This window comes from Vipera ursinii (genome assembly GCF_947247035.1).
Source record: "Vipera ursinii genome assembly, chromosome: 12".
Taxonomy (NCBI): Eukaryota; Metazoa; Chordata; class Lepidosauria; order Squamata; family Viperidae; genus Vipera; species Vipera ursinii.
This window is the reverse complement of record NC_139525.1, coordinates 4331189-4343219: the sequence shown is the minus strand read 5'-3', so window position 1 is coordinate 4343219 and position 12031 is coordinate 4331189. Positions and strand designations below refer to the sequence as shown.

Below are 12031 nucleotides of genomic sequence, written 5' to 3'. Positions count from 1 at the left end.
GCATAAATTATCTCCACCCTTTTGCGTTTCCCCAAATGCAGTCCAGTTGATTTAATACATTTGAGATGGAGACCCCTCAAGAGACTGCTCTTGAATCAAAAGTCCAACATTCTTGAGATCTGCATAAAGAAAAACTCAAAAAAAGAATTGCGATCCTGGCTTTTGTAGATCAGCCTCCCTTTCTCGCTTTTACCCACATTGGTTGGAATTTTGAGACTTGCATTTTCACACCTTAGGAAGATCCGCCCGGTTGGGAAAAGTCGATTTATTTCTCTTGCATTAAATAAACACACTCAACGAGGCTAATCTCTTCCATCTTTTGCTGCAAATGTCCAATTTAAGGGCCTTAAAACTGCTTACGTGTGCAATTTGGTTAAGCCCCAAAGTGCTTTTTGAAAAGGCGACTGGACTTTGTTTTTCCTTGAGGAGGTTTTGCTTCTCATTTTTCAGTTCTGAACTGAAGAAGCTTCTTGGATGGGAAGCGAAACCTCTTCAAGGAAAAACAAAGTCCAGTTGCTTTTTGAAAAAGCAACTTTGGGAGAACCATGACCCTGGACGACTGAGAATCTCCATAGACAATTTGGTTAAAAGTTTTTCTTCCTGCATTTCACCGGCGTGAATTGCACAGAGAGATCAAAACAAGGGTCTGATTACAGCAAGCCATGGATTTTATTACCCCAAAACACAAAAGCGGGTTGTCTAAAAGAGATTTTAATTTCTAACCATTCCAGCAGGACTAAAAATCCACAGTCTCCATCATGACGATCTTGCTTTCAATTACATCTTTGAGCCACTTTTCCTTAAAGCGAGTTTTTCCTGGCCTGCAAATAGAAAACAGCCTGAGCATTTTACACTCACATCTTTCTTTTTTTTTCATTTTATCCCAAAGGTTACCTAATACAAATAGCTCTTATGGCAACGTGGGAACCCACACATGCAAACCAGTTGATAGAGAGGTGGGAATGTTACCTGTGAATGAGCTTATTGGTTTCCACCACAAAGAACACTTCAATTGGCAGCGTCTGTATCAGAGAGAAAACCAGTAGTTAGTTTTATGCATGATGGGCCTGCTTAACGGTTCTCATGAAAGTAGAGACATTCCAGGAGGGGAAAAAAAATACAGCAAGTACTCCCAAGAATTTAACCTAACAACAATATTCAACTTCTAACAGGCATCCCGGATGGAAATTCCATTAAATTACAACTCTTGTATCCGTTTTTCCGTGCTGCCTGATTTCTAAATTTACAGTTTCTGGTTTCTTCCAAGTTGTCTCATTGAGCTACTCAAATAGGTATTGGATGAATGGGGCACCTAAAGCGAGAGGATTCATAAAAGTATAAATGGCTAAGTCTTCAAGATGCCACCATTCTAGCTATTATTTATTTATTTATTTATTTATTTTAATTCTATTTATATCCCGTCCTTCTCCGAAGACTCAGGGTGGCTTACAAGCTTAGCAGTAGCCTTCATTCTATGTATATGCCTGCTTATACCATGTCCCCCCCCCCAAAAAAAAAGCCCTAGCATGATTTTTCAGGATGCTTGTAATATAAGCCCCTCCCCAAAAATAACCCCAGGGAATGAGGAGGCTGGATGGAGTCACTGAAGCAGGAGGCGTGAGCTTAAATGGACTCCAGAAGATGGTAGCGGACAGGAAGGCCTGGAGGAACGTGGTCCATAGGGTCGCGATGGGTCGGACACGACTTCGCAGCTAACAACAAAAGATTGTCAGCCAGACGGACGCATTTAGGACTGAATATAACCCCTAACTGGAAAAATAAGCCCTAATGCATCTTTTGGAGCAAAAATTAATATAAAACCCGGTCTTAACTTTCGGGGGAACATGGTCATTTATGTATATTAGTTATAAAGGTAAAGGTAAAGGTTCCCCCGCACATGCGTGCTAGTCGTTTCCGACTCTAGGGGCCGGTGCTCATCTCCGTTTCAAAGCCGAAGAGCCAGCGCTTGTCCGAGGACAGGTCATGTGGCCGGCATGACTGGACGCCAAAGGCGCACGGAATGCTGTTACCTTCCCACCGGAGTGGTCCCTATTTTTCTACTTGCATTTTTACGTGCTTTCGAACTGCTAGGTTGGCAGAAGCTGGGACGAGTAACAGGCGCTCACTCTGTTACGCGGCACTCGGGATTCGACCTGCCAAACTGCCGACCTTCCGATCGACAAGCTCAGCGTCCTAACCCACTGAGCCACCGCGTCCCTTTATATTAGTTATACCTAAAACTAATAGCAAGCTTTTCCTTCTTGTCAGCTAGGAAGGTCACAGATGGCCCCAGGATGCTGTAACTTATCACAAATATGTGTTGGTTGCCAAGCTCCCAATTATAGATCACGTGACCGCCGTGATGTTGCAGCGGACAAAAATGTTAAGGATCAATCATAAGTCACGTTTTTCTGTGCTAGTTTAACTTCTAACAGTCCCTAAATGATTGGTTGTAAGTCAAGGTCTCTTTTCCTTCCCCTTCTCTGGGTGTGATCAGATTCTTAAAAGCAGCTGATAACAGCAGATCATGGATTACCGATCAAAGGGAATATTTGTAGCTCAGGGTCGAGCTACTGTGGGGTTCCCTGGTGCTTTGCATGCTTGGCGGTTTTCTTGCAGATGCTTCATTACCAAACTAGGTAACATCATCAGTCCTAGAAGGGCGTTGAGTTTCTATCCCCACAGATCACGGATTTTAGAGAACTCTTAAAGAGCATCCCTAACATGATTTCATCACAATTGGGCTTAATTGTCTCCCAAGCGGACCTCAAAAATACTCACTCTGGGCTTGATTTTGGAAATCTCAATGACGAAGTAGACACACGCTGTTGCTCGAGGAATGGGCTTCCTGCATGTTGGGATGCTCCAACGGACTCGGTAATAATACCTGGTGCTATACCGGAGTTCCTCGTTGTTGAGATAATTGCTCCAGTGTAGCCAACTTTCATGAAGTTCCCATGTCTGCAAGGATGAATAACAACAGTCCCATTACAAGCCCCCATTTGAAAAAAGCGTGCTATGTTTTACTATTTTGGAGTTCACAGGTAGCCTTTTAACAGAATAACAGAAGGGACCTTGAAGATCTTCTAGTCCAACCCGCTGCTCAAGCAGGAAACCCTATACTATTTCAGACAAATGGCTGTCCCGTCTCTTCTTAAAAACCTCCAGTGATGGGGCACTTTGTTTAGCGACTGCCTCATTTGGTCACCACAGTGATGGACGAGTAATCTCATAACCCATCCTGGCTGAGGAATTCTGGGAGTTGAAGTCCACAAGTCATAAAGTGGCCATGGGCTAAGCGTAGTTTGCCCTCCCAGCCGTGTGTCACATTGCCTTCTACACAAGATGCCAAGGAACACCGAACACAACACTTACTTTCATATAGTCCTCAATCTGCAACAGGCCTCTTCCGATGGAGAAATCCATGCACCTCATCCAAGCTATATTTGGTATTTTGTATTTGGCACCTGAAGTTGATGAGAAGAGGACAAATTAGAGCCTAATTCAAGTTGGACACCAATGTCCTGGCAGCTTCTCTTCCACCCTGGAGTACCTGCCTCTTCCTTCTTCAGGGCTTTAATTCTGTCCACAGCATCTTTAATCACCCCACTAACAACCAAGGACGCTGCCAACTGGATGTCTTCCTCCTCTTCCTTCTCCTCTTCCGCCTCCTCCATAACTGCTATATATTTCTCTTCCAACGACATGGTCCTTTATGTCTTCCGCTTGTAGAAGATGGAAAAAAGATTGGATAGAATCTGAAGAAAGAAGTCTGGGAAAAGGTTGTATCTGGGCTGTAGGCAAATCCTTGACCCCTGTGCCCGATTCGACTCTAATGGACTGTACTTCACCACAATAATGAAAGTTTTGGGGATGATATATTTGCCACTTCGTAAGGTAATAGAAGATCTTCTCACTCTTTTTGCTGTGGAAAGCTAACTCAGCTAATGGTAAACCATCATTGGTCTAATTCTTCCTGATTATGGGAAAGATAGCAATAGCACTTAGACTCATATACCACTTCATGCTGCTGTGCAGCCCTTTGTAAGTGGTTTACAGACTCAATATCATGCCCCCAAACAACCTGGGTTCTCATTTGACCAATCTTGGAAGGATGGAAGGCTGAGTCAACCTTCAGCCGGTCAGGATCAAACTCCTGACAGCCAGCAGAATTAGCCTGCAATATTGCATTCTAACCACTGCGCCGCCACGGTTCCTGCAGGTCACAAAGGTAATCTCCCATACCTCTCCGTTGTTTGAAGCAGGCCCTTGTTCTCCTCCTAGCAGCAGATGCCAAGGACTAAACACCAAACGTTTGGGAGGCTAAATCATAAAAACCATTGCAAGAATTGGCTATGTCTAGTTTCATGAAAAGAAGGGCTTAGAGTGACATGATAGCAGTGTTCCAAAATCTCGGGGGCTGCCACAAAGAAGAGGGAGTCAAGCTATTCTCCAAAGCACCAAAAGGCAGGACAAGAAGCAACGGATGGAAACTAATCCAGGAGAGAAGCAACCTAGAATTAAGGAGCAACTTCCGGAAAGTGAGAACAATTTGTCTCCAAAAGTTGTGGCTGCTCCATCACTGCAGGCTTTTAAGAAGAATTTTGACAACCGTTTATCTGAAATGGTATACAGTTTCCTGCATGAGCAGGGAGTTGGACTAGAAGACCTCCAAGGTCCCTTCCAACTCTTTATTTTGCACACAAACCATGCCTTGTATCACTCTTGCATACTTCCTGCATGATAACAGTGCTGCTGCAAAAAAAAATCCCAACCCTTGCTTATTCCCACCTTCCATCTTGCAATACATTCCTGGCCACCTTTTGCATTGTCCTTGAGAAATGGTCATGCGTGCAAGGAAAATGCAACACAAGAATGTTGTGTTCATTGACCTCCCTATTTCCTGCTTGCTCCACCACTCTGAAAAGCAAGCCGCTGTTTGTAAGAAATAACTCGGGAACATCCAGTGAATCTGTCACCCGGCCAAGAGGCTTTGGAATTTGGCTACCTGCTAAAAAAAAAAATATCCCACTTTCTGGCTGCTTTGATCTTGTGACAAAACCAACCTTCTTTGCTCTAGGGGGAAAAAATGCAAGTTTCCAAGGTTGATCAAGCTTCCGGCTGCAGACTTGCAAAGTGTTTGCTCACAAGCATCACTTAGGCAACCCACAACGTCCAGCCAATAATTCCGTGGCATTGATGTTCGGACATTCCATCAGGCTTAAAGGAAAAGTGCTAAACCAACAGGAGGTCTTAGGGGTCGGATCAGGCACACAGGAACGTCCCACCAGGTGAGATGAAGAGATGAACGCCACCAAGAGGGTTGTGTCAATTAAACGTAGTGCTTTGCCCATTTTATTTGGTGTGTGTTGTTTAATTTTGTAGGCTTTTTCGTTGACTGCTTTGTTGTCCGCTGCCCTGAGTCACACTGAATAGGACAGCCATAAAAATGCTTAAAAAGTACAATGCTCATTTGCCACCATTCCCTGCGGAGATTCTCAGTCATCCAGGTCATCGTTATCCCAAAGATGCTTTTTTTTCCAGGAGGCAACTTGGACTCTCTTGTTTTTCTTGGAAGACGTTTCTCTTCTCATCCGAGAAGCTTCTTCAGCTCAGCCATTCCCAACCATCCAGTCAAAGCTGAAGAAGCTTCCCGGATGAGAAGAGAAACGTCTCCCAAGAGAAACAAGAAAGTCCAAGTTGCCTCGTGGGGGAAAAAAAAAAGCATCATTGGGATGACATTACCCTTTCCAACCCCACCCCACCCCCAATCCCTCCCTGCCTCATCTGACAGGAAATCCAGCTTCAGATTTAATCAATTTCCAAGCTTAAAATTTGTTTTGCACCGATTGGCTTTCTAGGCTGGTTTTGGGGAAGAAGAAAAAAAGAACTTCTTTATGTTTACGGAGAGTTAAAGTGCGATAGAATTTAATGTTTTATTTTTGTTGTTAGCATATTTTAGCTTAAGTTTGTAAGTTTATACCCTGTATTCAGTTCTGGGAAGTCGGGGGAGGGGAGAAGGGAGGGTAGGGGAGGGTTGGGGGGAGGGGAGGGGGAGGGAGGGAGTTTTTTCTATTTCAAAAATGTACTGTAAAACTTTTCAATAAAAAAAAAGAACTTCTTTCTTCCTTTCCTGACGTCTTCTCAGCAGAGACATGTGAGTTTTCCACCGCTCAGGGGTAGAAAATGAATCTGTTCTGGAGTAACGACTCACCAGAAGCACTTTTTTTTGCCCCTTCTGTTTTTAAAGTTTTCTTTCTGAGCTAGGAACATTCATACTTGCTTTTGTAGACAGAGATTGAGCTAGCAAGTCTTTTTTTTTCTACACATGGCTTGTGGGAATTGCTTTTTTGGTGCGGTTATCGCTTTCTGGACCATATTCGGCTCAAATCGGGCCTTTCCAGATGGAGCCCCTCAATCTGCCTGCGAGAGCATGTTGCCTGTCCATACTGGGGCACAGCCTCAATCGGTTCCTAGTCCCTATGAAGTTTCAGTGAGTACACCTTCCTTCCAAAACGGGCAGCTGGTTAATGGTAAGTTTGTATTATTTCAATTGAAAGGAAGATGCTGTTAAAGCTGCTAGACACACACACACACACCAAATCTTTTTCTCTCTCTCTTCTCCTCTTTTCCAAATCTAGTTAATAAGTCCTTATGTTTTCTCAGCATCAAAAATCATTGGCGGTTTTTTTAGGTTAGCAAAAATCAGCAGTAGCCAAATTTTGGGCAAACTCAGAAACCCTAAACTGAGCCAGATTAGATGCGATGTCATCAAGAAAGGTCAGGATTGTAGGCAATGAGAAGTGGATACATTCCAGGAAATAAAAATAATAATCTTCTACTACTAGCCCAAAACAACCCCTAATGTCTGTATCATTGAAGTCAGCGGTTGTCCTGATCATCCAAAGTATAGTTGTATAGTTTTGGAAAAGTGGGTTGTGTGGACCCGCTTTTGAGTTTCATAGCTAAATGCTTAGCAAAGTGGGTGAATCCAGCCAACTTTGGTTTATTCATTAACCCGTGGTTAAGCTGTTAATTCTTCACACAATACATAAATGTGGTTTCTCCCCCCCCCCCCGCCCCCCAATGCTTGGAAAACAAGGTTTGCTGCTTTACAGGAGCAGAAAAAGAAAGTTTTTTTTCTCTCCAGTTCAGATCCGTGGAGCTGCTTATCGAGGATTGTTGTTGGAGGTGCGTTCATTTCCCTCTGCTGCTGCCCTGGGATTTTGGCAAAGTCCCCCAAACAATACCAGATTTTTACAGGTAAGCACAAATAGTTAGCCTGGAGGGTGATGGGTCATATACTTGTCCGTTTGAAGTCCCAGAACTCTTCCGTGTCTTTGTGGCCTGTGACTTGTCTAGTTTGTGGCCCACCAGTTCTTGCTTGCAAACCAACGGCGAGTGACATAACGTCCCCAGGTCTGTTGGAACTCAACTTTACCTGTAGTGGTGCAGTGGTTAGAATGCAGTATTGCAGGCTAACTCTGCCCACTGCCGAGAGTTTGATCCTGACCAGCTCAAGGTGGACTCAGAATAACAGAATTACAGAGTTAGAAGGGACCTTGGAGGTCTTCTATTCCAACCCTCTGCTCAAGGAGGGAAACCTATACCATTTCAGACAAATGGTTGTCCAATCTCTTCTTGAAAACTCCCAGTTAGAGAGCCCACAACTTCCATCCTTCTGAGGTCAGTAAAACGATGGTCCAGATTGTTGGGGGGCAAGGTGCTGACTTCGAAAACTGCTTAGAGAGGGCTGTAAAGCACTATGGGGCAGTCTATGAGCCTAAGAGCTATTGCTATTATCCACATAAACCCACGCCCCCAAATTGTGTAGCACAAACTATACAAGTCACAGCTCACTTTCTCATGTTGCGCTGGGCTTGCCTGTTGCTCGTTTCACTTCAGGTGAGTGCGGTTGTTGGAAGATCCGAATCTTAGGGTGAGTAAACCATGGCTTCACTTCATGGGTGTTGTATTCGGAAAGGCATATTGAGGCAAAATGTGCTAGAGAAAGTAATCACTTCCATAAGACTTGGAAGATTGTGCGTGCAATGAACACTGCATTTTAGTTATGCTGTGCGAAGACACAAAACTGAGATGAAAAATAGCAAGGCTCTTGTAGAAATACAAGTAATTCTGTTTTAAACAGAATTAACGTGAAGTAGCTTTGGTGCTTATTTATTTATTATTTATTTGGCAGTGCTCTGGAAATCCTCAAGGGGCCATTACTCATTCCAACACCAATTTAAAAATGAGTCAGATCTACTCCTGGCTTCCACCTCCCTCGCACTGTCCCCCTGTAGTTATCTTTGTGTAAGTATTATAGGTGCTTCGAACCGCAGCTGCTTTTCTTTTAAATGGATTGGTGAGGTTTCATGAGAACCGAGATCACTTCAGGTGAGCCCAGAAGCCATAATTCCTGGAAAATATTCACCCACTCTGCATGCTTTGCAATTAATTCTGCAAGGGCTAGGGTGGTGGGATTTTATAAGTATTATGGAAAATGATGGAATTCCCTTGGAAATTAATCCTGGCCTCCTCTAACCTGAAACCCTCCAGTTCTATAAACTGGAACGGTTATAATCTTTAGCGGGATGTTGCAACACCAAGAAATTAACAGTGTTCCTCAATTTGGACCAGTTTTAAGTTGCATGGATTCCAGCTCCCAGAATGGCCCAAGTTAAGAAACACAGGATTCTCAGCTTTATTCCAAGGCCTTCAGAAATTCTAACTGCAATTATTTCTCTTCCTGCTATATCAGGGCAACTGTTGCCCAATCATATGACATCTACTGGACCCAAGTCAAATCCAAAGCGATCTGGAGAAGTGAGTATCTCCAGATTCCCTCTCTGAAGCCACAGGCTCCTTCTGCATGCCAGGTGTTCCTGCAAGATTAACTCTCTTTCCATCACTGCAGATCCTCAAGCCACATGTGGAGCGGAAGCACCTGGGAGACAGTTTCCCACTGCTACAGGAATTGCCTGCTTGCTGATGATTTTCTTCTATAATTGTTTTTAAAAAGGCGTAGCCCAAAGCAATTGTATTATGAGGTCTTTTTTCATTGCCTTAGGGCAGGGGTCTTCAAACTTGGCCCTTTTATGAATTGTGGACTTCAACTCCCAGAATCCCTCAGCCAGGCACCTGCCTTAGGGTAGCCTTGCTTTGAATCCTATTTTTCTGCTCCCAGGTTTGTAACACATTCGTTGCACACTTGTTTTCAATTTTGTTTTATTTATGCTAAAGGCTTTTATGAAATAAGAATATCACGTCATGGCTTCAGTCAATGTTCTCCAAACCCTGAAAAATAAAGACAAGAAAACAAAGTCAGAGGCGTCTTTGTCACAAACAAATGAAACGATGCTCTTGGGTTTATTAGACTCCGTTATCTCACTCCATAATCCCTTCAGGAAAATTGTTTCCTGAATTATGGCAAATCATCAAACTTTTATACTCAGGGGCCCTTTTAGGATTACAACTCCCCCCCCAAAAAAAGGTTATTATTGGCCTTGCTGTTAACACAAGGGGTATTTGCAGGTCTGCTGTTGTTGTTAGCTGCGAAGTCGTGTCCGACTCATCGCGACCCTATGGACAACGTTCCTCCAGGCCTTCCTGTCCTCTACCATCTTCTGGAGTCCATTTAAGCTCACGCCTACTGCTTCAGAATGAGCCACCTCATTCTCTGTCATCCCCTTCTTCTCTTGCCCTCCATCTTTCCCAGCATTAGGCTCTTCTCCAATGAGTCCTTCCTTCCTTCTCATTAGGTGGCCAAAGTATTTGAGTTTTAGCTTTAGGATCTGGCCTTCTAAAGAGCAGTCAGGGTTGATCTCCTCTAGGACTGACCGGTTTGATCGCCTTGCAGTCCAAGGGACTCCCAGGAGTCTTCTCCAGCACCATAATTCAAAGGCCTCAATTCTTTGGCGCTCAGCCTTTCGTATGGTCCAACTTTCACTGCCATACATTGCAACTGGGAAGACCATAGTCTTGACTATACACACTTTTGTTGACAGGGTGATATCTCTGCTTTTTAGTGTGCTGTCTAGATTTGCCATGGCTTTCCTCCCAAGGAGCAAGAGTCTTTTAATTTCTTGGTTACAGTCCCTATCTGCAGTGATCTTGGAGCCCAGGAAAATAAAATCTGTCACTACCTCCATTTCTTCCCCATCTATTTGCCAGGAACTGAGAGGGCCAGATGCCATGATCTTGGTTTTCTTAATGTTAAGTTTCAACCCAACTTTTGCACTCTCCTTCTTCACCCGCAACAAGAGGCTCTTTAGTTCTTCTTCACTTTCTGCCATTAGAGTGGTATCATCTGCATATCTTAGGTTGTTGATATTTCTCCCGGAAATCTTAATTCCAACTTTTGATTCATCAAGCAGGTCTAGGATCACACAATTCCTGGCAAGGGAGTCATAACTTTGAATTCTGGCTCTAAAGATATATTTTTTAAAAAAGAAAAGCCCTCACCCCCCCCCCCAAAAAAAAACGGGGCAGCTAAGAGCTCCTCCAGGATTTACCCATTTTTACAAAGATGACGGCCTGACTTTGCATTTGGGTTGCTTCACTCAGAGACGTTTCCTTCAAACTAACCTTCGATCCGCTTCCACAGAGGCGCTTTTCCCTATGCCAGGCTTGATAGTCGTTTACAGTCTTTATAATTCTTTTATTCTTAAGCACAGAGGAGATAAGGCAGAAGTCACGTGTAGAGCAACGGGGATGGGAGAAGAAAGAGATGATTAAAAACGATAAGGTCAGATGGAAGGCAAAACTCAAAAGTGAGCAGACATTAAATGCCACATATTTTGCTTCACCCTCTGTTATTCCCAAAATCAGAAAAATCAGACACGCGCTGTTCTCTCTCTCCCTCTCTCTTAGCAAAGAGCTCACCCCCCTTTCTCCTCCTCTTCCGACCAGGCTCAGGATCCATGCCATTTTATACACACATATACACACACATACATACACATATATACATACATACCTCTCTCTCTCTCCCTCTATATGTGTGTGTGTGTGTGTGTGTGTGTGTGTGAAGTATTTGTCAAGTCTTGTTGAATACCTTGCTAGTTAAATCTTCTTTCCTGTTTCAGCCTAGCTCAGGGGTAGGCAACCTCGGCTCTTTTATGACTCATGGACTTCAACTCCCAGAATTCCTGAGTCAGCAGAGCTGACTCAGGAATTCTGGGAGTTGAAGTCCATGAGTCATAAAAGAGCCGAGGTTGCCTACCCCTGGCCTAGCCCAAGGCTACAGTCACAACTTACGACAGTTCATTATTTGTGTAACTTATTCAAATTGCTAATAAAGAATTTGGGAGGCTGATATGGCCATTTCGAACTTATTTTGTTCTCATCAGTCAGTCATACTGAGGGACTTAGTTTAATCTTTTTTAAATTGGTCTTAATTTTTTTTTTATTGAAAAGTTTTAACATACATTTTATCTTTATCTTGGTCTTAATTTTTGTATTAATGTTTTAAAAATTATACCCTGTAAACCGCCCTGAGTCCTTCGGGAAAGGGCAGTATATAAATTCAATAAAATAAATAAATAAATACGCTTTATCTGAGATTCGAACCTGGGCTAATTATATATTAGGCAGTTGTTTTAACCCCTAGGCCACAGGCTCTTTGAATAATTTACACACACACACACACACACATATAAATAAAACAGGCAACATCAGCACCCTTCCGACCGGTTCAGGCATCTGGGGACTGTAGTCGAGAGATGGGGTTTGTAGTCCCACCCACCCTCACCGCCGTCCAGAGCCCTCACCTTGCCGTTGTTTAAATAGCGCTGGATGTACAAGGTGGAAAGGCCCGGGATGATCAGCGCCACGTACATAATCGCCGCCGAGGGCAGAATTTCGTACCACATCCCGACGAATCGCCGCTTGCTCGGAACTATCTGCCGGAGAGACCAAGAGACCACTGCGCGTGCGCCGCAACTCTCCTGACGGGCATTCCGACCTTCCCCGCCCTCCGGCCCCCAGAATGCACCGCGCGCCCGGAAACTTCTGCTCGCCGTTGCTGTGG

At 43.9% G+C, this 12031-nt stretch overlaps 2 protein-coding genes and 1 long non-coding RNA gene across 5 annotated transcripts; 1 reads left to right on the top strand and 2 right to left on the bottom strand.

Annotated features, from left to right (window-relative positions):
• Positions 1–14: 14 nt before the first annotated feature.
• AKAP14 (A-kinase anchoring protein 14) lies at positions 15–8307 on the bottom strand. 2 transcript variants are annotated; one of them, XM_083371951.1, is made up of 6 exons: positions 3554–4762; positions 3376–3467; positions 2782–2961; positions 970–1022; positions 724–821; positions 15–119 (listed from the first exon to the last, which is right to left on the bottom strand). In XM_083371951.1, the coding sequence occupies exons 1-5, from the start codon at positions 3705–3707 to the stop codon at positions 737–739; spliced, it is 564 nt and encodes a 187-aa protein (XP_083228077.1). In that variant the 5' UTR covers positions 3708–4762; the 3' UTR covers positions 15–119; positions 724–736. The 2 variants fall into 2 exon arrangements, with proteins under 2 accessions (XP_083228077.1, XP_083228076.1); XM_083371950.1 differs by adding an exon at positions 7861–8307 and having other exon boundaries at positions 118–821; positions 3554–3725.
• On the top strand, positions 6067–9375 carry LOC310645899 (putative defense protein 3). Of its 2 annotated transcripts, none has more exons than XM_083371947.1 (5): positions 6067–6533; positions 7151–7263; positions 8201–8313; positions 8803–8826; positions 8918–9375. In XM_083371947.1, exons 1-5 carry the CDS (start codon positions 6329–6331, stop codon positions 9006–9008), a joined length of 546 nt encoding a protein of 181 aa, XP_083228073.1. In that variant the 5' UTR covers positions 6067–6328; the 3' UTR covers positions 9009–9375. The 2 variants fall into 2 exon arrangements, with proteins under 2 accessions (XP_083228073.1, XP_083228072.1); XM_083371946.1 differs by having other exon boundaries at positions 6103–6533; positions 8762–8826.
• Positions 9212–11950, bottom strand: LOC310645905. The gene is made up of 3 exons (XR_014493609.1): positions 11772–11950; positions 10588–10665; positions 9212–9297 (listed from the first exon to the last, which is right to left on the bottom strand). It is a non-coding gene; the product is annotated as an uncharacterized lncRNA (long non-coding RNA).
• Between the last annotated feature and the right edge of the window lie 81 nt (positions 11951–12031).